The 25,502-nt window shown below is 39.8% G+C and overlaps 1 protein-coding gene across 13 annotated transcripts in view; it reads right to left on the bottom strand.

The window, feature by feature from the left end:
- Positions 1 to 9,862: 9,862 nt before the first annotated feature.
- The window catches only part of LMO7 (LIM domain 7), a 195,199-nt gene continuing 179,559 nt past the window's right edge, over positions 9,863 to 25,502 (bottom strand). For 7 of the 13 annotated variants that reach the window (XM_034665301.1, XM_034665302.1, XM_034665308.1 and 4 more), the window contains 9 exons: positions 25,118 to 25,210; positions 24,381 to 24,718; positions 23,489 to 23,554; positions 21,214 to 21,266; positions 18,815 to 19,028; positions 15,115 to 15,396; positions 13,180 to 13,288; positions 11,980 to 12,082; positions 9,863 to 10,658 (listed from right to left, as the gene is read on the bottom strand). In XM_034665301.1, the coding sequence (XP_034521192.1) occupies positions 10,636 to 10,658; positions 11,980 to 12,082; positions 13,180 to 13,288; positions 15,115 to 15,396; positions 18,815 to 19,028; positions 21,214 to 21,266; positions 23,489 to 23,554; positions 24,381 to 24,718; positions 25,118 to 25,210 (1,281 nt within the window). In that variant the 3' untranslated portion in view covers positions 9,863 to 10,635. The remainder of the gene's footprint in view (positions 10,659 to 11,979; positions 12,083 to 13,179; positions 13,289 to 15,114; positions 15,397 to 18,814; positions 19,029 to 21,213; positions 21,267 to 23,488; positions 23,555 to 24,380; positions 24,719 to 25,117; positions 25,211 to 25,502) is intronic. The other 6 variants (XM_034665307.1, XM_034665310.1, XM_011234334.3 and 3 more) reach the window with 3 other exon arrangements.

Below are 25,502 nucleotides of genomic sequence, written 5' to 3'. Positions count from 1 at the left end.
CAGGGTGAGACCTAATGCTGTATCTCCTCACCCACGGCTTTTCCCATGGAGATGGAGGTCTCTGAAAGTTCAAGTTTCTACCCCCAGCTGTGTTATAACCAAACAATAGAGTGAGTCCCACTGCCAACGCTCCAATTCTCCAGCAGATGCAAATCCTCTTCACCTAGGGTAATAAAAATACATTAAAAAGATGTAAAACGGGAAAATCCACACAGGAAAAGACAGACCTAAATTCCATTTCTGGTCTGACACACCTTAATTCAATTCAATTTGCTTCTTTGGGTTTCAGTTGCCAGGACTGTAAACATTTTTAATCCCCACCTTGGAAAATCATGCACCACCTCAGCTTAGGAGAAAAAAATTTAAAGAAACATATGCCCCCAATATTAATATTTATGTATAAATCATATATAAGTACTATAATAGGTTGTGTACATTAAAATATGCTAAAAATGAAGGTAAAGAGATAGATATAAAAACGAGTATTTTAAACTATTTATTGGTATTAAACTTTCCTCACTCAAAATTTTTATTTTTTAGATGTTTTTGTGAACAAAATATGATTGACTAATCCCTAATTTTATAAAATCTTGGTTGTTGATAGAAAAGATTAGAAGAAAAGAAAATGGGAAGATTTGGATGGGGGCTAGTGTATAAGCATTCTTGGTCTGCATGGCTGTTATAAAGAGGGAAGTAGAAAGAGTTTGTCCTTGACTGGTCCTAAATCCTGATACTCGTTGCTCAACACTATCTGCCATTTAGGCAGAAGTTTTGTTAAAAATGAGCTGGTAATTTGGAATTAAAATAAAAGCTTTTAAAAATGAGCTGGTAAATTTTCATCCCATTATAGTTACTCACTGAATCTTGTTTGGGTATACTTAAACAAATACTTCAAACTCTGAAATGTGTCATTTGAAAATATTTTTAAGCATATTGGTTTCCAATGAGAATTGTTATGCATGAAATACGGTTTTTTTGCAACAAAACCCTATAACAATAGGAACTTTTTTTTTTAAGATTTTACTTATTTATTTGACAGAGACAGACAGTGAGAGAGGGAACACAAGCAGGGGGAGTGGGAGAGGAAGAAGCAGGCTCCTAGCGGAGAAGCCTGATGTGGGGCTCAATCCCAGAACGCTGGGATCATGCCCTGAGCCGAAGGCAGATGCTTAATCTGGAGCCCTACAATAGGAACTTTTTTAAACATTAATTTTCAAAATATCTTATGGTCTATGCTTTTTTCAAAAGGAGCTATTTTTTATTCATTTTTAAATTAGCTCCTTTATTGTACAAGATTATTAAGTTTATCTTTTTGTACTTTTTTTTTAAGATTTTATTTATTTATTTATGTATTTATTTATGTATTTATTTATTTATTTATTTATTTATTTGACACAGAGAGAGAGACAGCCAGCGAGAGAGACTACACAAGCAAGGGGAGTGGGAGAGGAAGAAGCAGGCTCCCAGCAGAGCAGGGAGCCTGATGCGGGGCTCAATCCCAGGACCTGGGATCACGCCCTGGGCCGAAGGCAGACACTTAACAACTAAGCCACCCAGGTACCCCTGTTTTTGTACGTTAAATATCTACTAGGAAAACCACAGACAGCCAAAGAAAAGGAAAAGTTCAACAAATTTGGAATACTTTTTTTGCAAAGGAAAAAAATGCATAACATCTTCAAGTTCAACTACTGCCAAACAGAGTAAAGAAAACAAAGCCATCGAACATTATTGCCATTAAGTATTGCAAAAACAAGAACAAAAAACACCACAAGATTTTCAGGGTCATTCTCTATCTCATTACAAAGTGTTATGCTAGTCTGGTAAAGATCTTGTTTTTAAATAGTAGAAAAGTGGCTGCCAGGGTCTTGGTGGTGGAGGAAATAGCATGAGCTCGATAAAAGGGTATAAACTCCCAGTTACAAGATGAATAAGGTCTGAGGATCTAATGTATAAAATAGTAACCATAGTTGATAACATTGTATCGTATAGCTGAAATCTGCTCAGGGAAGAACTTAGATGTTCTCACCCCCCAAAAATGGAAGAAATATAACAGTCTCCACCTTATCCTCAGGGAACACATTTCACGACTCCCAGTGGATGTCTGAAACCACAACTGTATTGAACCGGATGTATACTGTGTTTTTTCCTATGCACGCATACCTAAGTTAATGCTTAGTTTATCAGTTAGGCACAGTAAGAGATTAACAGTGACTAATAATAAACTAGAATTATAATAATACACTGTAATAAAAGTTATTTGAATGTGGTCTCTCAAAATATCCTATCCTTTTTCTTGTATTGATGGGAGATGATAAAACGCCTTAGGTAATGAGACGAAGAGATGAATGACGTAGGCCTCGTGAGGTAGCATTAGGCCACTATTTTTTTCTGATCATACGTCAGAAGTCGAAAGGAGGATCATCTGCTTCCAGATCTTACTGGGGGGGAGGGGGCATTGTTAACTGAAACCTCAGAAAGCAAAAATCCAGATAAGGAGGCACCACTGTATGTGGGGTGATGGATAGGTTCATTGACTCAACTGGGGGACTCCTTTCATGATATATATGTGTATCAAATCACTGCAGAAAGATCTTTATAAAATTAACACTTGTGAATTTCTGGCTACAATTTAAAGCTAAAACTTGGAAAGATGATGTAAAAAATAGCTTAATAATAATGATAATATAGAATACTCTCTGTCCTTAGATCCTGTAGTCTTTTTAATTCAAAATACTGTTTCATCAAAGTGTAAACATGCAGTTTTACCATCAATAATTTGTAATACAGAAATAATTTATTGTTGGTGGTGTCTTCTGGGATATTTCCCCTTTGACGGCTCATGAAGAAATAGTTGTTCTTGTATTCCATCACTGAAACAGAATTTCACAAACACCACACGCGGAGATGCGGATGCAGGCTCCTGTGCTGGTACGAACTTCCTACAATGAACTGTTTGTTTTCATGCTTGTTTCTTCTTGACTTCAGCAGTGTTTCCTATGCCTCTCCCCTAATACTTGTTGCCAAAGGAACACACGGGTGTGTCGGTTTCTATGCTCTTGCCAGTATTCCAGCTATCTAAAACTCTGCAGGAAGGACGAGAGGATTTGTCTTTCTACTATCTGCAAAAGACACCCGTAAACATTTCTCGTTGCAGTATGTTCATGTCATATGTAAAGGACAGATTAAATCTTGACTTTAAACATCGCTGACAAATTCGTAGAGGTTCTTCTTCATGCTCTTCATGCTTAGTTTTAAATCTTGCAAGGTGATGCCATGGGTAAATTTTAAGACATCAGGACATGCCAACTGAGGGCACCACTGTGAACCCCTACGAAGTGTGGAATTCCCAGCCAGCCCTCAGGATACTTTGTGCTGCATGTGACTAACACATAAAGACAGGCATGGGTGTGTCAACCCTTCTATGAGATATTAGAAAAGCTTTAAATTTTTCTTTTGAAGCCTAAAACGTAAAGGAATGTAATATATTCTTCTTACAACACAGTGGATCATCTTACTTACACCTCATTTTGGAGACCACTCCCACAAGAAATGCGTTGTGAACTGGAAAAGCAGGCAATGTCCAGGTCATTGGACCCACCACCATCCCACTGAAAGTTAAGTCTACTGAGACTCTAAATGCCATTTTATGGACCTTTTAGTGATGAGTACACATGTGTAAATACAATTTGAGAAAAATATTTTTAGTCAGAATCATCCTAATATACTTCCTTTAAAGAAGCACGAGGGGAGGCTATTAACTCCTATGTGGAGTCGGTAAATAGCAGAGTGGCTGTGGAATGCTGAGTAATGCTCCCATCCTAATCTCTAGAACCTGTGACTGAGGATCGAGGAGGTGGAGATAACCTTTTGCTCATAGAGCAGACGTGTTGACCAAGGGAGTGACGTATTTGAAGAGAAGGGATGGACGCTGAAGCGGACTCCTGGAGAGGCTGTGCTGCACAGACCTCCAAGCCATTGATCAGATGGGGAAGGGGAACGCCCCAGCGGGTGCCACCATGAAGGACTAACCAACTAGAAACACCAGAGAGGACAACAGGGCTGCAGTGAACTTTGGCATAGAAACCAGGGGGAACAAAGTGATTCCACAGGCCCACCACAGGGCTATGACTCTGCCCCTAGGTAAACAAGGCCAAAGTTCAGATGTCACCCATGGAGAAGAAGAGGGGATAGGGAAAATCCTGATTTGACTGGATTTAGACCTGAAAAAGCTGGAGAGAAAAAATAGACTAGATTTTTCTGCCGTTAGATAGACTGGGGCTGTAAGTTGATGTTAATTTCAATGACAAAAATATTACTTTTCATAGCTGAACTTCACGGTATGAAAATACCGCATTTGCTCTCATGTCCCGATAAACTCGGCATGTAATGAATACTCAATAAACACTTGTGAAGGTGAACTCAGGTAGTGGGAGAGGCTCTCTCCTGTCTTCTCTCCTATATGCTTCCATCTGGCCTCCTCTGCAGCTAGGAGTTTCATTCCAGAGACTAGAACTTACACATATTCAGAATAAAGGCATCACAGTCATCTAAAACCTCATTATACCTTTGAATTCGAAACTGCCACAAACTTGGCATTTTATGACTAAGGGATCGTAGGGACCTCATCTGATTTGAAGGTAAGAAATGGACTTAAGAGCACACACAGACTTCCTCTGGCCATCTTTGACGGATGTTTTCCTGCTGCCATGGAACAGGTCGGAAAGGTGAATGAGCTTCTGACAAATGTAAGAGGAACTCTCTATTTAGCCTGAAGTGGCAACAGGCAGATCAATGCCTCACACACAAGTCTGTGACACTGAAGTCATTACGGATCTAATAAGGCATTTTAGCTTGAAAAAAACAAAACAAAACAAAAATAAAAACGTAGCAGCAAGTAGCACACAAAAATATGTAAGCTAAAAGCCTGAATTAACCTAGAAAACACTACTGCATCGTTTTCCTGATTTCTGCCAGGCCTCTCCTATGGGATGTTAAATAAATTCTATTTTTTCTTTAATTTAATTTTAATAGCAAGACGCTCTAATAATCTTCCACAGGATTGTGTTATAAAATTGGCATTGAAACTACTTACTGTCCAGGAAGAACTGTGAGGATCTTGAATAGTGAAAGCACTAAAGAGCTTCACACACAGTTGTCAAACAGCATCTTCAAGAGAGTTACAGGGTCAACTGACTGTGTTAAATGATATGGGATTTTAACATATAAAATCCATAATCTATAAAGAAGCTTAAAATTAAATCATAAAAAAATGAGTATTTAACCCATGATTTCCTTTCATGAATTTTTATCTAAGAAACCTGAAAAAATGAGACTATTTTGCACACTTTTTTTTTTTTAAAGATTTGTTTATTTGACAGAGATAGAGATAGCCAGCGAGAGAGGGAACACAAGCAGGGGGGGAGTGGGAGAGGAAGAAGCAGGCTCATAGCGGAGGAGCCTGATGTGGGGCTCGATCCCACAACGCTGCGATCACGCCCTGAGCCGAAGGCAGACGCTTAACCGCTGTGCCACCCAGGCGCCCCTCTGTTGCACACTTTTATATAAACAAAGTATTCACAAATTATCCAATTTCCCAGCTTTTCACCTCATCACCACCACGAGCTGATCTTTTATATTTGCTTGAACAGATTAAATTTTCTACCAACTACTCCCTCAATGGTCCTTGTTGGATATGATGGAAGGAAATACTCTTATCCCTTCCCCTGTCTCTTCTGTATTGTTAAGAAACTCACTGACAAGCTTTTAATTATGAAAGCAAGACAGGGTCCTGTACAATGCAAATACTCGATTTTCTAGAGAATTCATAAAGGCTAACTATGGTACACATTGAGGTTGATTCCCCAACATTTACTCCATCATGCTCCAATCGGCAATAGCATGATTTGGAAGTTGGACTCTACTTAAGGGGGTCCTAATTACCAGAAGATAGGATTACCCTTGGTACAAATATAAGCAAATAACCTAAGTCCCGCCAATGAGGAGAGAAGTTTTTCTAAAGGCTTCTGGAAAAGTTCCCCTACACACTTAAGAGCAATGAGGAGTCAGTCTCTCTTCCAGTGCATACGAACGAGGAAGCATGAAGCCTGTCGACCATCTTGTAACCATGGTAGTAACTACCCTTAGGATGAGGCCACCCTCATGGATGGCCAGTCTTTGACGACATTATTAAACTGCTGAACGAACTGACCTTCCTGACATGCTCTCAGGTGAGGAAATAAACTTTAATTTGATCATGCAAATGAACAAACAATGGACACCATTTTTTTCTATTTAAATCCAGCTACCCATTCCTCTGCAAAACAGGCCAAACGGTGCATGGTTTGGATGGGAATGCAAAGTAAGGAAACAAACTCTGGGAGTTTGGCCTCCACTTAAGTGGTATTTTGTTCCTTCTACATGATCTGCCAAGATTGTATCTGCTCTTAAAGATGCTGTTCAAATATCAACTCTCCCGGGAAGTCATTTCTACTCCTTCAGTATAAAGGCCTCGTGGATTCTCACACACTGTATTTCCCTGGCCTCTCACATCAGGTACCAGAATCTCGGGGGTAAGTGCCCCTCTTCTCCACAGGAGAATAAGGATTGCTTTGTATTCATCCAATATGCTCCCAGCACCTACGCGCTTTATGACAAGAATCCCGAAGTTGGGTTTTTTCCTGTCCCATACACGTGGATTTTAAAGACAAATTAGGGTTTTTTCAGGCCATTTTTACTGACATGACTTTTAATCCCTCTTCTGGATTGCAGGGATGGATGTTAAAGTGCTAAATAAAACAAGCAGAATCCCAGCCCGGCCACACCCTATTAGACATGTCCCTCAATTCGAACGGGCAGTGCTGACTATCCCATGTGTAGTTATTGGAATTCAGATCGTTTCTTTTTGTTGTTGTTGTTTTGTTTTTATTTTGGTTTTTTTTGCTAGTTCTCACCATGTGATATAAATGAAAATTACGTAAAAAGCCACAATTACATTCTTGAATAGAACAAACTTTCATGCTACTTTCCTTTCTGCATTTAGCAAGCAGAGGTTCCAGTCTTCTCAGGAACCTGTCCTTTGACATCTCTAGTTAGTCAGAACCCAAGGGAGGTCTTCCCGATTCTCAGCTTAAGTTTTATCTATATACTGATGGCTCTACATTCGTCTCTCCGGCCTGACCCCTGAACTCCAGACTTGCATAGCCAGCTGCCTACTTGACGCCGTCATTAATTATCCACAGACTGTTCCACCTTACCATGGTTAAAAACCAAACTTCTGATCTCCTTGACCACCACCTCAAATGTTTTCTACCCACAACCTTATCCATTTCAGAAAATAAAAATTCTAATTTTCAGCTCCTCAAGACAACACTTTAAGACTTTGACTCTTCCCTTTCTCTCACAATTCATCCAATCCATCATCAAATTGTCAGCTTCACCTTCAAGACACATGCACACATTATCTAATCTGCCCATTCCTCATTACCGCCCCTGCCCCTACCCTGCTGAAGAAAACATTTTCTGCCTGGGCAATTTCAATAGAATCCAAACTCCTCTCCCTGCTTTTACCTTTGCCTTCTGCAGTCTACTGTTCATACAGTGGTCTGTAGTCCTTATAAAATGTAATTCATTTCCCTCCTCTGCTCAACCCTCCAATATCTCCCTATCTCAAAGTAAGAGCCAAAGTCCTGCATAGTCTGCTGACCTGTGCCCTCCCTCCCCACATCTCCCACCTTCCTCTCTCTCATTCCATTCCAACCTCACGGTTGCTCCTTGAACACACCAAATAGTCTACCCCAAGACTTTTGCATGTGTGGTTGTCTATATCTGCAATGCTTTCTCCTCAACTCTCTGCAAGAGTTGCTCCCTCATTCCTCCAGGCTTTGGCTCAAAGTAAGAGAGGCAGCCTCTAACAATCCTTATAAAGAAGCATGGCCCAGCTCCCATTGCCGGCACGTGAGGGTCCCCCTTCTACTCTGCATCACGTGTTCTTCATGACTCATCATAGGTTACACTTTCATGCCTTTCTTTATCTGTCTCTCTCCCAACTAGAAATCTGAGCACAAGGACAAGCAAGACTTTGTATTTATGTGCTGTTCTATCTACAGTTCTGAAAACTGCCTGGGACATAAACTATGAATAGAAAATATCAACTGACTGCATCTTTCCTTGTTCCTAGATGAAGTAACACATACTCACGGGTGTATACAAACGTCCTGTAGAACGAGTGTCTTAGAAGAAAACCTCTGAAAACTGTCCTAACAATTTGTATTAATAAAATTGTTATCACTAAGCAAGATAATGTGAGAAACACGAGAAAAAAGTCCTAAGAACATACTAAGAAGAAAAGTCAGCAGAATAGATGAAAAGACAAGAGACTTAGATAAAAAGGACTAAAAGAAAAGATGTCAGATCAGAAAACTAAAATCACTATGTACGAACAAAAAGCTTGTGCTAGAGGCCTAAACACGCAGAATTAACATGACAGAAATGGAAGCAGTAGTTTATGTATTAATTTTTACAGCTACTACATACTGAGGGCTACTGCACGTCAGGCAGACAACAAGGCAACAGAAATTCATTCTGGTGGGCATGCACTGAAACGGACAAGCCCACGTACTACTTGTGGGATCTAAGCTGGTGGCATCTTTCTGGAAGCCACTTTGGCAATATGGATCATGCCAGCCTTAAAAATGCACATTTTAATCTAAGCTTATATTCTGAGGCAATAATGTCATATCTGTGACAATATAAAGAAATAAGATGAGTCCATCCCAGGTTTTAAATTAGAAATATATGTATAATCGTATTATATATATTAAAATGTTCATTAGAAACAATTGAAATATACCTAGAATTATCAACTAAACATGAAAAGCACCAAACAATGGAACACCATGCAACCATTAATAAATAAATAGAAATGATTTTAGGAACACAGAAAAATTCACAATCCGATGCTAAGAATGCAGGGTAAATACATACAGAATGAGTTCAAGCAGAGCTCTTGCCTGGAGTTTGGGAATTGAGAGTTATATTTATGCTTTGGGGCATCTGATCAATTTTCTTCAATGAATACATTTTTTATTTTTTTTTAAGATTTTATTTTTAAACAATCTTTATACCCAGCATAAGGCTTGAAATTATAACCCTAAGATCAGGAGTCATATGCTCCTATCTACCGAGCCAGTCAGGTACCCCAATAAGCACATTATTTATTTCAGATTATTAAAGTAATAGGTACTAAAAAACAAAAGCAAACTAAATTTTTAATTTTTCCCTTATTAGAGCTGCTTATTTGTAACCTATTCCAAATACTGTTCTCATACCCTAGAATTATCCATTCTACTTTCACTGTTATAAAGGATTCGTTCAACTTGATATTTTTGCTCAAAGCAAGCAAAAGTTTTGTATTCTTGCCTCACGGTTCCAGATTTCTAAAACAAAGTATATTTGGGTTTTTTTTTTTCCTGTAGATTTTCTAAACTCGCTGTTATTTTCCTTTATCACTGGGGAAACAGAAGAATAAAGATTTTATCCAAATGATCCAACAATTCACCATTCATTTCACCTCTTACCATTGAAATGTACAGCATTCAGAAACAACCTTCCATCAAAAATAAAGTTCCTAGTTAAAGTTTTCCAGTAAAAACAACATCAAGATTATGATGATAATTTCATAGGTAATCACACATATCCAACTTGTCATATTGTATGGTTTAAATATATGAATTTAGTTATATGTCACTTTTTATCTCAGTAAAGATGTGAAATAAAAAATATCGATAAAAGCCACAGGTGAAATAGGATTAAAAGGTCTGGGAGGTAGGCAAACACATATACACACACAGAAAAAAAAAAAGAGCACCCGTCCTTAATGCATCAGCAATTTTATTTACAAACGCAGTGGAACAGAAAGGCATACTAGTTCCTGGAGAAAACTTTTGGTATACAAACCATGATGATTCTGTATTAATGAAAAGAAGCACTTTCTATGGGGCATTGCTTAGTGATCATCCTGGTGAAGAAAACAGAGATCCCCTCATGAAGCAAATAAAATGTCACACATGCTAAAAATTTTTTTTAAAAAGCACAATATTACATAGATGAAAAGAAGGACACAGAAAGCAAATTTGTGGGTAGATTTTAGTGAAATTTTCTATATGGTTCTGCATTAATTTAGTATACATTACAATAAACAAAGCAAACACAATTATATATTTATATTAACTATTTCAAATAATGTTTCAGAACCTTTTTAAAAAAAAAACAATAAAATACTAACCCTCTTCAAAACACCACTAGAAAGTCAAACTAGATCATTATCAGAGTCAAAAATAGTTCGAAGTTCTTATTTTCCCTTGTGCTTCTCAGATGTTGAATTCAAAAAGTAAATACTGCACTTCCCCCCACATACACACAGAATCACCTTCTTATAAATAAACAACAACAAAAATACAGGTTCTACCAAGGCTATAATGCTCTGATGTAATCTAGAGAGGCAAAAATTAAAAAAAAAAAGTGTTATTCTTTTTTAAAAAAGAGCAAAAAAGACGTACAACACGTATTTATAGATGGACATCAGCAGCGACCACCTCTTCTTCTATCTGCAACAGTGCTTTCGTGGGGAGCCTTACATCACATGGCAGTTGGCCGTCCAGCTGATCAGGCAAGGAGAAAAGAAGAGAAGTACTTAGGACGGAGAAATACTTGGATATCGCCGCCCGGGATACATAGCAGTCATCACTCAGAGAATGGCCCCATGAGGTAGAAAGAGTGACCTTGTCACTCACTTAGGATAAAGCTAGGCAAATCACAGCCTCGGCGCTAGAATCCTTTATTTGCAAAAATGAAGTAAAAATAAACTGCTGATATAGAAATAAGTTACACTCAACTCTCTATTATTTGTACTGGAGGAGAGAAAAGGCATGGGCAATGTTCCCCTGAAGATTCCAAAAATCAATTCTATTTGGCTTGGGAATCTTATTCAAGAGAGAAAAGCGCACACACATACACACACTCCCGCCATTACGTGCCCAGCCTTGCCACTCTCCAACCTCAGTGGTCGCATCCAGAAAAGGACAGGACGCCAGGGAGAGAAGGTTCACAAACCGCTGACAGATAAAAGAGAGTTGACTGGGCTGAAACCATTTTCAAAGCACTCTACACATAAAGGGCCATATAAATACCTCAGAGTTCAAAAGCAAATGGTTTTGCTGATACCACTTGTAACACCCTTTCACAATAAGGAAGAAACACATGTTACCAGCATCAAGGTTAACATATCAACAGCAGTAAAGGTTGTCTTTATGTGGCTACAAACGATATGCAATCTATCGGAGCTATCCTAGGTTTTATAACACACAAACAAAAACATGCTTAGATACAAATTAGCATCTGAAGTTTTTGAAAAACTCAGTTTCCCAAAAATGACACCGAGACACCACATAATCAGAATTCGTGTTCTCCTTTTAAAAATATTAATCATACTAACATACGATTATATGGAAATAAAGCATAAGCTATAAGCTATTCTTTACTATCTTTTTTAAGCCACGGTTTTTAAAGTTGGTCATGTTCTAAATCACAAAAACAAAGCCCACCGTGAAGTAACAGAAATCAGCTGACAATGACGGACTGAGTCCTAGCCAAGAAACAGACTACAGTCTACACAGAAGGATCATTTTAAACTGTCTGTTTGGCTTTGTTGATATCCTCGAGTCATTAGAAGTTTCTCCAAACACAGAGCAGACAGCACAGGATGCATCCTGACTCAGGCAGGCATCCCCAGTGTCTGGGCTCTGGAGCACTGACCCCCTCCCCACACCCGCTTTGAAGGTGGGGGATGCATGAAGCTTCCTAAAGCCTGGAATTCTAAGGCAGGGAGCTCGAGGGGGACATGGCTGCAGGGTCAGGGAAATGCATGGGAACCCGAGGCCTCCTTAAAAGACAAGAAATTTTCTCCCTGATTTGCTCTCTTACATTTGAATCTGAGATAGCAGTCATTGCAGTAGAGTTGGTGGTTTCTGATTCTGACTTCAGCTCCGGAGGAGGAGCCTCCGAGGTCACACTCACAGGCCACACACTGAGGGACAAAAAAGAACCACCACAATCAGTCAGTTTGAGAACTCTCCAGACACTCCCAGGGGGGAAAAAAAATTGAGCAGAATGCAGCTTTTAAGCTCTTAGATATGTTTCAGCAAAGAAAAAAAAAAGCCCAAAAGATAATTAGTAGATTAAAATCAAGCCTGCCAGATGAGACCTTAAAGAATTCATAAGTCTAATTTTAAGAGCCGAAATAATCATTCTAAATATACCCAACGAAAATGATCTGCTGATTGGCTTGGAAGAATTTAGTCTTCATTTCTTGCAGGGGAATGTGAGAGGATAAGGCATCCCATGGAAGAGCTAGAGAAGTGAACAAAGAGTGGGTTTCTGGCACTTTCCTCTGAGGTGGACAATGCCTGGTGGCCGCTGCCCCAGGTTAGTGAGTGTTTGCACCTGGCACTTTCACTTTCAGGCCATGTATACTGGTTCCACACGCTCAAACACTGATTATTTGGACTGGTTCTGTTCTGCCAGGAACTACTCAAGCCAGCGATACACAAGCTTAAACAAGCTGTGGTCTGCAGGACTCCAGGAGTGAGCCAGAGTCTCTTTCTGGCCCAATGCAAGTTCTAGAATCACACCGATGTGTCTCTAAAGACAGATAATGCAAAATAAAGTAATTACAGGCTTAGTTCTTCTGTGCAAAACCCATCAGGTGTAAGCAGGCTTTGCAATCATAGAAATATTTGACAATGCTCTTCTTTACATACCCTTCCTATCAAAGATAGGCTTTCAGACACTCAGAACTGCATGTCCCCATGCTGTTAACAACACTGGTAAATTATATTTCAAGTACGCCTATGACAGCATGTTAAAGAAAGGATTTATAAGCTGTAAATTTTACTCCTAGAATCTTAACAGACTGAAGACCAGGAGTGCACAGTGTTTCTGGATTTGATTTTTGAGACTAGGTTCAAGATTTGAGAACAGGCAATTTGTGATTCAAAGTGCAGCACAGACTGGCAAATGTAGCACCGAGTTTGTTAGTGGGACATTCACACCCAGCGCGCCAAGAAGCCATGCGCTCTCCAAGCAAAGCGTTGCGGGCCTGCAAGCTCTTCGTCTCAGTCTCACCTTAAAACAATGCAAATGATAACAAAGACCCAGGGACTCGATGATCATGGCGGCTCCTTTGCCCAGAATGTTATTACAGTAGGAGCACACGCGCTTCCCACTGACTGACCTAGACGCGGAACGAGAACGGAAGGGAGGCTTTCATCTGTGTGAATCAAGGTTACTTAAAATCACACTCTGGCATTAACATTAATAATTACTCAGGAAAGTATAGATCTGTGGGAAGAAAACTGTCACCAACCAATCAAAGTATGCTATGTTGTACCTTGAAGGAGCTCCGTGGTGGTTCTGAAACCCTTAAACCTATTCATGTAAATTAACAATTTCAGTGTAATTAGTCCATTCTGTAACTCCTGACATTAGTCTCCTGAGATCACATCTGTATTCAGCACGAGTCTTCCCCTTGTCTAATCCAGCCAGGTCACCAGCCAAAGCCCAGCCCTCCTCCTGTCACACCCATCAGGACGCTAGGAGAGCAGTCCCAGCTTCACCCAAAAGGTACTACACGCCTCTTCTATCATCTTAACCTTATTTTCCCATCCTCCTTCTCCTTCACCTGCTCTTCTAGCTACACAGAAGGACCAGTGCTTCCCTGATGGTGCCTCTGGCTTCCAGGACTGCCTCCGGAAAAAGGAGATGACAAGTGGCTGACAGCCACCGTGGAGATAGGTAAGGAGGATGTCTACCTTCCTTTGCATGCAGGTCTCTCCTGTCCCAGGTGGGAAGGTAAATGTCACTTAGCACCACTGCCTCCCACAGTACTAGTAGGCACAGGGTAGGGACTCGGAAAGTGCAGAACTGCCAAGTGCGTCACATTAGAGGACCACCTCCGAGACAGAGACCTTCCCAGTGCAGAATAGCCAACAGCCTGTCTCCTACCTGCTCTGCTAGGGTGAAGCTCTCAGTAAGTAAATGCATACTCTCTCCTCTGCCTCCCTCCCACTCGAGAGCCTTCATCTCACCCCAGCTTTTACCACACATTCCCACCCTTTCTTAACTCAAACTCCAGAGGACACATTTGAGAGGTCCTGGTACAAGTAACATTATTTTAGATGGATATGTTTTCTTAACAAAATCCCTTGACAGCTAAAAAAAATTCCAATACTTATCACTTGTTTTTACATTTCAGTATTTCACTTACAATGGAAAATATACATGCCAGTAGAACTCCCTTCAGATGACAGCAGAAACACTGCTGTATGGGGCTTCATGAAGAATTGATGGTCTGTAGAGAAGCTATGCAAACCTCAAAACCCAACATGTGTTGATGTCTGTGTTTTACTCCACATCAAAAGACAAGTTGAGTCAAGAGCTATAGTTATAACTCTTACCCAGTTCCTGCAGCACATAGCCTATAGAATTCAGTTGATGGGGTCTGAACAAAATGTTGGCAAACTAGATAAGAAGCCAGCAATGGTTTTGAAAATCAAAAACAAACAAACAAAAAGCAATATCTAACTACTTAACATTTTTCTACCCAGCTTGTTAAAAGTTCCACAGACAATGGAGCTTGGTTATAATCTTTTCATTTTCAACTTAGTTTCTATAAAAAGTTTGTATTAGAGCCTCAGTAAAAATCAAACATTTTACAATACTGCTTTTACTCATAAACTGCAAATGCATTCACAAGCTATTGTATATTTTTATGGTTCTGCACGGAGAATTATATGAGTATGTCTGCACTGACCACAAGCAAAACCAAACGAGAAAGTGGCAATGAGGTACATGTTTTAAAGGTCTCCGATGGCTTCACAAGACATCCATAAATGCTCTCCAGGTAGCATGGAAAGCCATTAAGAAGGCTTTAATTGATTTTGGTAAAAGAACACTGAATTTGACAGATTCCAAAATGCTTATTTTTGGTTTTCACTAGAAAACTTGGACAAGACTTTGGGAAAATTTTACTGAAAAAATCCCCAAGACTAAGGTCCTTACCTGTTGCGTAGCTGGGAGCCCGGCTGTGATGCTGAAGGAGAATGGCTGCGTGGTGTGGGAGAAGGTGCAGCGGTGGTCCTCATAGAACCAGCTGAAGGAGGCGGGACGCTGGAGGATGGATTCCGCATGTAGGCCCGGTTTGATGTGGACACCAGCTGAGGCGGGGGGCGACTGAAGTCTTGAACAGAGGAAGAAGCATGGACTCCTGAAGGCTGATTGAGCCAAGGGGATGGTTTCCAAGAATTGGATCTTGGGGAATCCAGGTTATCTAGAGATTCACCTCTGAAACATAGAAAGAGTTAATTAAGACTATATAATACATTCGACTAGAATCAATATATCATTATAGTCCCTAAAATGCCCATTTAGGTATTAATCTAACAAGTCCAGTTACACATAAAATTACCTTTAATAACTAAAGTTTCTTTTCATCAGAATCACGATATTTCATATCCAATTAATCATTTAATTTTTATTTACTTGGTACTTAAAGAAGAAACATCAAAGTGGAAAATACTAAAAAAAAGTTTTAAACTACTACCAAGACATACATTCCTCCTTTAAACCTTCAACAGATTAGACACATCAATATTAATTTTTAAAACCCAACCAAAAGGAAAAAAAAAAACATTTTAGGCGCTTACATTATGTCAGGTATTAGACTAAACATGGTCACAAAACTTTTTATTTAATCTTCACAACACTATATACATTTATTTTATATATCTCATGGAAGTTAATTTGCCCATACGAAAAAGAGCTAGCTAGTGGTGGAACTGGCTTTTAAACCAGTGTCTCCCTGATTCCAGAGTAATCCAGACCATTCCTACTGTGCAGTCCTCGTTCCCACCCCAAACCCTGAATTTCATCAACTGTCTAAAAGCCATCTTATAGAAGCATTCACCAACCACTTCCCTTAAACTGAATATGCATTTAAAATAGAACTGGGGCACGTGGGTGGCTCAGTTAAGTGGACAACTCTGGGTTTCAGCTTAGGTTGTGATCACAAGGTCCTGGGATTGAGTCCTGCATCGGGCTCCACACTCAGTGCAGAGTCTGCTGGGGATTCTCTCTCCCTCCCCCCTCCCCTCCCTGCTCTCTCTCAAACAAATACATAAATACATAAATAAGATGCTCAAAAATTATTTAAAAATAAAATAGAATTTAGCTCACAAACTGATTTAAATATAACTTTTGGAAAATCTCTCTTGAATGAAGTGCTTACATTAATTCTTACCTACAAAGATTGACTCCAAATTATAAATGTTTTATTTCTAACAGGTCAATTTTGTTATTACGTTTAAAATTTGCTCTTACCCCACATTTGAAATATGTATTTTTTTCTTTTATAATTATAAAAATACTACATCATCGTAATGAGAAAGACCCAAGCAATATAGGAGGGTATTTGAGGGAAGAATAAATTTTCCCTCCACCTTCACTTACCACAATTTGCCTGCCCTAATTCCCAGAGGTAACCACTGTTAACTTCTAGACTTCTTCTGTTATATACAGATTTTCATACAGAGTCAAATTACATGAGTATAGCCATGTTTATATACATATGTAATATGTTCATGAATTTAACACTCTTAAACAAATTGGATTACTCTACAATGCATTTAATTCATAGCTCTCTTTATTCCATGTAATATATTATCTTAGAGCTATTTTCATGTCAGTTCATGCGGTAGACAGTACTTCAGAGGCCCCCAGGGAATCACCCTCCTGGTATCCATGTCATTGTGTGGTCCCCTCCCAGTGATTCTCTGCTTGGCCATGTGACATATTAGGACACTAGGACATTAGCAAACATGTACAAATGGAGGTTTGTAAATACTTGCACATTAGGGCTTATTCTCCTGCAAGGTTTCCTCTTTGAATCCAGGTGCCATGTCATGAGGCAGCCCAAGCAGCTATGTGGAGAGGCCCACGAGGAAGCAGACGTTCCCGACCAATAGCTCCCGATGAGCTCTCAGGGCAACATCAACATCAGGGGTTTGGCAATTTATAGCTCATTGTCAGGATATGTACAAATAATGAGCTAAGGGTATTTTTAATTTTCAAATGGTCATAAAAAAACAAAGAACATGTGACAGAGACTGATATGGCCTACAAAGCCAAAATTATTTACTATCTGGTTCTTCATACCAAAAAAAAAAAAAAAGATTTGCCAACCCCAGCTCAAAAGGACTATAACAGTCCAAGGGCCCCAACCAACACCATCCAAAGAGCTGCCCAGTCAATTTTGATACGAACTGTGATAAAGTAGAAAAGTACACAACTATAAAAGAAGGAGACATTGCTGTATCATATACCACCTCAAAACTTAGTGGGTTTATCAATGTGCCACTATTTAAGTGGGTTTATCAATGTGCCACTATTTATTTAGCAAGTACTAAGTACTCTTCTTAATAGATACTCTGTTTCTTTTCTTTTTGTTATTACAAATAATATTTAAGTATATATCTTTCCATATATCTTTCCATACTTATCCAAATACATTCAGAAGATTAAGCGCCAGGAACTAAATTGCTCACAGGGTATGGACATAAAAACTTTCCACCCAGTTGGAAACAAGAATTCCTGTTTCCTTATACCATTGTCAGTACTGGATTGAGTTAATCATTTAACTCCACAAATCTTGTCTATGATTGTTATTTTAGGAGTAGTGTTGATCTTTTAAATGTTTACTGACTTAGTTTCTTTTTCTGTGAACTATCTGCTCATATCAGTTGTCTATGTTTCTACAAAGTTGTCATGCTTTATTTACTGATTTATATTGAGATGTAAATTGTATATTGAGATAACTAGCCCTTTTGAATGTGTTACAGATTTTCCTCAGTTTGTCACCAGTAAAAATACTTAATAAAAGTAGCTTCAGTATTCATTTACCCAAGATACATCTTTTAGAATATTCATCTTCTCATCTCCAATTAATTTATATCTATATATTTTTCTTAAAGTTGCAAAAATTAGGTTTCACATTTTGTGAACACTGTTATCATGATTCCAATTGAACCATTACCTCATTATAAACAAAAAGAGGCTTGGGATGCCTGGGTGACTCAGTCGGTTAAATGTCTGCCTTTGGCTCAGGTCATGATCCCAGGGTCTTGGGATCAAGCCCTGCGTTGGACTCCCTGCTTGGTGGGGAGCCTGCTTCTCCCTTTCCCTCTGCCCCTCCTCTGTGCACACACTCTCTCTCTTTCTCTCTCTCACTTGCTCACTTTCACTCTATCTCAAACAAATAAATGAAATCTTTTTTAAAAAATTAACAAAAAGAGGCTTAATTTTCTTTTTCAGTTCAGCAGCCAAGGAAGGACATTCAAGGGCTTGAACTGCACTTCAGAGTTCCGTATCTGGCTTTGCAACCTATTAGCCATGTGGTTTTGTCCACGTGTATCCCCGTTTGAGCCACAGTTTCTCTGTACGGAGAAAGAGAATCACTATCCCTGCCTCAAAGCATTTTCCCCATAGTAAGTCAGATGATGGAGACAAAGTGACAGGCATATGTGTGGCGCTCAATACATGCTCGGTAACATGTGCCCAGTGACGCTTGCTGTACTTCCCTTTCTCCACTCCATTTCCTAAGACAAGAAATGATGACGTCTCTCCTGTCCACAGTAACCAGCCTGTCTAGAAATCAGGTATCTGCTTCAGAGCACAGAAGAGGAAATAACGCCTGAAAGTCCCGCACCTTCTCATAATCCCAGGCAGACAAATGGGCTCTTTAGTTACACTGGAGCTGCGCTGTCGGATCCAGCTGTTGTCGTTGAGAAGAGATGTTCTCTTCCTCATCTCTTGAAGAATTTGTTGTCTCTCTAACTCTGCTTCCGAAGGGACTTGTTCCTTCTTGGAGCTCCTCTGTGCAGAGCTAGTGCTCCCAACTTGGTCTAAATATTTATTGCCTCCTAAAAACACACCAGAAGCTGCAGGATTAGCACGTTATTAAAGTGGGGGGGGGTGCGGATAAATCTCCAAATACAATGTAGCAAAAGGTGACACTGTACACATATGCTGGCATCAATTCTCAGTAAGACTGCGGCATGGGAACATAAAAGCAAAGTCTGCTATTCCTGGAAATTCCAGCTCCACACCCAGAGGCATGGCTCAGAGCACACTCAGGAAGACTGAAGGAGCCTGCCCAAAAAGGAAACAGCCAGCATTGATTTCAGCGCTATTAAGTTACAAAGTGCTCGTCTAGAAATAGTTTCTCTTCCACTTGTCCCTTCCTTCCAAAATGAAATCAATCAAACACACGCTCATTGAAAAATTGCTATGACAATGCCTTCAAAAACTTAACACTTCCCCTGGGGAGAACAAGACAAATGTTCCTGCATCTCCAGCTGACCCGACTCCAGTCTTCATGGTATAAGTTCTAGAATGAGTCATGATCAAATTGTAGGAATGAGAGCACATTCAATCACTGCAATAGTTTTTGTGAAACTGAAAAATATCCAAGTAACCCAAATATTAACCAAGGAACGTCATCAGGTTTGTCTGTCTTCTGAGAAACTGACAAAACTATAATTTGGATGTTGAATATATGCATGACAATTCAGTTAGGTTTTATCCTGAGGGCTTTGTCTCATTGGGTTTGCTGATTAATTTCTGATTTGGGTAAAACATCCACAACTTTGAAGTATCTTCCCCCTCTAATTTGGATTAGGAAATTCCATCTAAGGATTTGTTTCCTTTTACTCTCCAGATTTAACGCTATCATTAATTTTTCAAAAATCAGGGTACAGCTCTGCTTTAGTTCAACTTCCAGGAAGCAGTGAACAAAGCCAGTTTTCTCATGCCCCCCTATATTAACCTTTGCGGGTCCCCACCACAGCTTATCAATTTGGTCAGATTTTGAATTAAACATTTTCTATTTTAAAAGTGCCTTATTGGCATAACCAAGTTTTTCAATAAAATGTTTCATAAGTGCGCTGTCTGCTATTCAAGAGCTTAGGATTAGTAGAGGGAAGAAAACACACACTGAAAATGGAAGTACTTAAAGTTTGATTTTAATGAAGGCTAGGGGCAAACTCAGGGGCAAAAGAAACCCAGAAATCCAAACAAGTAAAACTAGAGGAACCAGATCAGAAAGCTTCTGATCAATTGGCAACCGCAAGAGAGAAAATCCTGGTTTTAGTTAAGGGTCCCTAACAGGAAAAGAGCAAAAGAGCTGGAAATTTAAACTAGGACCAGATAATGGAAGCTCCTAAGTGTTAAGAAGAAGGAGTGATCATAGAACCTAATAGAAATTAAATTCGACAAGCTTTAACCAGAGGCTACACACTAGCTTCCCCCTGACCATTTAGGCCTGTAGATACGGGGTTTGGCTCAGAGGGCTTTAAATTTTCTTTATCCTTGTCAGCAACTTAAAAGATAACATGAAAATCCACATTGTTTTTAACTTCTTCTTTACCACAGAAACAATGGCCTTGCGTTCTCTCGCATGGCTAGCCACTCAGTGGGCACTTCCACCAAATTCACCCCAGTCCTCACTTGGACCTTCATTCATTTATATAACTGACCAGCAAGCACCCTGCTTGCCCAAAACCTAGTACGCAAACCCTGCTTAAAATGGTGCTTTTGTTTAGTGGTGTGTGTGTTTCCCCTTAGTTATATAACTTCAGTTACATGCACTCCTTGTACTAACAATATCAGGTTCCAAATTAGTTTTGCCAGGTTAGCAAAATCATTACCATTTTGGACTTTTGGACATCTTGACACTGTAAAGTACAAGTTCAAGTTTATAAACATTTTAAATTCCCTTGTATTCTGCAGAGAGCTTTTCTGTCCCATTTCCTTGGCTGCAAGATAAAATCTATACAAAACTATCAATAACACTGAAAAACTTCCACATGTTTCATCATCTATTTAAAACCATTTTAAACTCCCAGTATTCCCACCATTATAAAGTAAAGCCAAAATAAGCAAAAGATAGCTTTGTTTTTATACACAAATGCTAAAAATACTTGGTATTTTAATTATGTAATCTTAATGAATCTGAAATATATTGACTTTAAAAATACTGATCATAACATGTGATAGCATAAACAAGCAACAGTGCTGAAGAATTTGGAAAAAAAAGTTCACATTTACCATTTTTATTTGTAGGGTAACCATCCAGCTCAGTTGTGGATCTGGATTTATTCCTACAACACAAAACACAACAGACTATAGACATCTCATTAAGAACATCTTTTTTACATTTATGATGTAAGAACACCAAAAAGATTGCTTTTTAAAGCAGTTGATTTATTTCCTATATCTGCTGAAAGCTACATTTATCTTCTTAATACGGAATTTTTCATGTTGTACCAGGTAGATGTCTCTAAATAAGAGAAGAGCACGTGAAGATCCTCTCCAGTTTGTAGGATGATTAAGCCTATGATTTTTTTTTTAAAGATTTTATTTATTTATTAGACAGAGATAGAGACAGCCAGCGAGAGAGGGAACACAAGCAGGGGGAGTGGGAGAGGAAGAAGCAGGCTCCCAGCAGAGGAACCTGATGTGGGGCTCGATCCCATAATGCCGGGATCACGCCTTGAGCTGAAGGCAGACGCTTCACGACTGCACCACCCAGGCGCCCCCTAAGCCTATGATTTTTGACCAGTTTATAGACTTTGATTCCCTTCCAGATCTCAATCGCACAGGCTGTACCAATCATCTATCTTCAAATCACCTAACATCATACTGTCCTTTCCTTCACGCTGCCCAGGGGTCAAGAAATCAACTCTTTGGGCACTGGGGCACCTCCTGCAACACAGCCGAACAAACGCTACCGTGGCAGTGCGAAGAGGTACTCGAGCATCCTGACGCAGCCGCTGAAGATGCCTGGTTTTGTGATGGCAACATTTAGATTTCTGTATCAACCCCGGCTGATCTCATTCTCACTTTACTAAGCACCGTAACTTCACACAGTGGTGGTAATAACGAAGGACAGGCATTACCATACATAGACATTACATACGCACATGCATACATGTATACAACATACAACAAAGTATAGTACATAACAACGTATCGCAACTGCTGGCAACTTTCATGAATGGTTTCATTTGCATTAACATAGAAAATAATTTTATTACAAGATGTCCAGCCACACCCCTTAACGCCTCGAAGGCCTGCTGTACTGAATGGTCTAGCAGTGTTCTGTATTTTCCAGGATTTGTTAAATTTTCTTCTGCAATATAATTCTTTCCTTCAGGTTATAAGCTACATAAGCAAAGATTATTTAAATACATAAATAGATGCATATCTTTAAAAAAGAGAGATACACATTTTAATGATCCACATTTACCCAGAAACCCGCATTATAAAGAAGAGCATCCATCACTAAAACTTTTTCTGGCTGAACGTCAGCCCATTACCACCAATACATTAATTTTCCCTATCTACTCAGGGTCCTCTCAGTCATCCTGATTGCCTGGAGAGAGGAGTCTTTCTGTATCTCTAAGGTTAACTTCCTAAGAAGAAATGTCAGCTCTGAAAACACAATTTAATGGTCATACACTGGACATTTAGAGACAGAGTCTATTCAGAAGATCTTAGTGATTTCAAAATGGCAAAGCATTTTTAAAATTACTTTAAAACATTAAATTTATGTCTCAGGAAATGTTAAGATGTAGCTAACATTTACTGGAATTGACCAGTAGTTCTCATCAAACTAAGAGAAGGCCACAATTCTCATTTCAGATGTCTACGTGTAACTTCATTTTGGGCAAGCTTATGCCATTGCTTATAACCTCTTTAAAAGTTAAAGCAGTTGCACAAAATGAATACAATTCTACCCTGCAGCCGTTCCCCTTGTGCTGTGGCACCTCCCATGAAGAGGTGAAGTTTTCCTCTATTTTGTGAATTTGGGCTGGCCCGCGATTTTACTTTAGGTCATAGTATGTGACAGAAGCCTTGGTGGGCCAATTCAGAACGTAGACTGCAAGGTGCCTTGCATGCTTCCTCTCTTTAATTCTGTCTTCTCTGCTCAGCCACCATGTTCATAAGACTGCACTGGCTTGCTGGATCCTGAAAGAACACGGCCGAATTGCTCTCACTGTCCCAGCTTACAGCCAAGTCCCCAAAGCAGAGCTGCCTAGTAAACTAGGAGGAGATGGATGAGGAACCCAATCAACTAAAAGAACGGCCAATCAGGATCAGCCCAAAAGACTTACCCACAAAATCATGTGAGATCATTAAGTTTAGGGGTAGCTGGTTACACAGCAAAAGCTGGTCCATACAAAGATCAACCAGCAAGATCTCTTTATATCCCATGAAATATCAAGAGCTAAAGGAGTTCTAAAATACATCTAGGGAAGCCCTCAAACATTCATCTAAAGTCAATCATTCCAACGAAATTACAACGAAACGACCCACATACCTGTCACTAGGAAGCAACCCTGAAGATTTTTCCTCTCTCTTTGGTATGTCATAGGAATCAACAGGCCTAAAGATAGAAAGAAGAGTTTATGGTCAACATATTAGACTTTAACACTCTTCCGGAGTTTGAGAAATTGATATCAAAACAAGGTTATTCTAGCCTCTTTACAAGATGGTCTCTGGATTGAAAACTAAACATACAGAAGCATTTCGATCAATTGCTGTGGAAAGAAGACCTACTAATACCAACAGACATTTGCAATTCATCTATCCCACAAATGTATACAGAATGCCTCCTACTGGGGCTGGGCTATAGAAGCAAACAAAACAAAAAGAGTATTACATGTAATTCTTACATTTCAGTGGGCAGGCAGGCCACAGACAAATACGGAGCATTAAACACGGTAAGGCATATGGGGAGAAGGTGTGGGGAAAAAGCATATGTTTTAGATGAGGTGGCATCGGAGCAGAGACTAAAGAAAATGAGGAAGACAGAGAGAGAGGTGAGTCTCTGCAAGCACAGGGACTAAAAAAATGCAGACGTTCAGGGGAAGAATGTGTTGGACATTTTCAAGGAAGAAAGAGGAGGCCAGTGTGGCTGGAACAGACAGAGAGAGGGGAAGAGTAGTAGGAAGCCAAGTAGACCACAGGGTCAAGAGCCTGCTCGTGTGAGCTTTCTAGGTCACAGCGAGGACCTGGGTGGTATTCTAATGTGGGAGGAAGCCATCTGAAGAGTTGCAAGGTGACAGGACCAGGTGTACAATGCAAAAGGTTTCCCTTGGGCTGCTTGTGTAGAAATGGATGGTAGGGACCAACTGGGAGCCTCTGAAGAGGGGAATGGATTGAACTAAGGCGAGCAGATATAAAACAGTGCCCTCCGCTGTAGGACAAACCTTCTATACTGGTATATTTTGACTGAAGTTTCCCTCTCTCTCTCTGCCTGGCGCTTCTGCTCCTGGGCCTCCTCCTGACGCCGCTTCTGCTCCTGCTCTTCCTGATACCGTTGCTCCTTCAGTTTCCTCTCTTTCTCAAGAGTGAGTTGCTCTTGCAGCTTCTTTCTTTGGTCCTCCTCCGCACCCTCCTTCGGCTGCTGTCTCCTCTCCTCCTCTCCTGCCCGGGTTCCTTCCCGGTCTGACGACTTGGACCCCTCACCCCAGGAGGCTTCCAAGGTGGCAATGGCAGGCTCCCGTGTGGGCAGAGAAATACTGTTGGAGCTCAGGACCATCAGTTCCTATGTGACCAGAAGGAAAAAGAAACCCATTCGAACTGTGTACTGCTATAATTTCACTTATTCATATTTAGTTTGAGAGACTTATTGTAGTTGGCCAGGGTTTCCACTTGAAATGATGTTAAAAGTTTTATCACTAATGAAGCCACGCGTGGGTGAAATATAAGTACGAAGAGAAAGATGCAGTTAGGGTCCATTAATAGAACCATTTAATGATACAGTAGAGAAACTAAGAGAAAGGTTGAAACATCAGAGCCAAATTCTGACAAATCAGAGCTCATGGTGTTTTTCAAAGAGCTTATAGAAGTGGATGTGTGGCAAAAGCCAGGTGAAATAGAGGATCTTCCATTTCTCAGCTAATTTCACTGAGACAGAGAAGAACACAGCACATTCCAACGTTACCTCATTCAAGTACTTGTAATTCTCTCTCTCAGCTTCCTGCTTAGCCCTTTGCCACTCTTCCCTGAGTTTCTCCTGCTCACGTTGATATTTTTCCTATAAGGAAAGATGGCATATTAGTTAATTAACAGATTAATGATGTTACACAGAATCTCTTCCACCAGCATTTTTGCTAGCTCTACCCTTCACCTCACTCTTTAAAGATGGTGATATTATTTTCACCAATCGGACTTTCATCCCTAAAGTACAAAATAACTTCTATCGAATTAAATTGCCGTCTCGGGAAAGGGTAGATACTCGGAATTGAATCTATAGCCACCCTTTACCACAGCTGTAATTGATTAAAGCCCCTAGCTAACTGCAAGGGGGACCGAATTTCTCTGCAATG

Source organism: Ailuropoda melanoleuca, chromosome 7, assembly GCF_002007445.2.
Source record: "Ailuropoda melanoleuca isolate Jingjing chromosome 7, ASM200744v2, whole genome shotgun sequence".
In the NCBI taxonomy this organism is placed as follows: Eukaryota; Metazoa; Chordata; class Mammalia; order Carnivora; family Ursidae; genus Ailuropoda; species Ailuropoda melanoleuca.
This window is presented reverse-complemented; position numbering and strand designations above follow the sequence as displayed.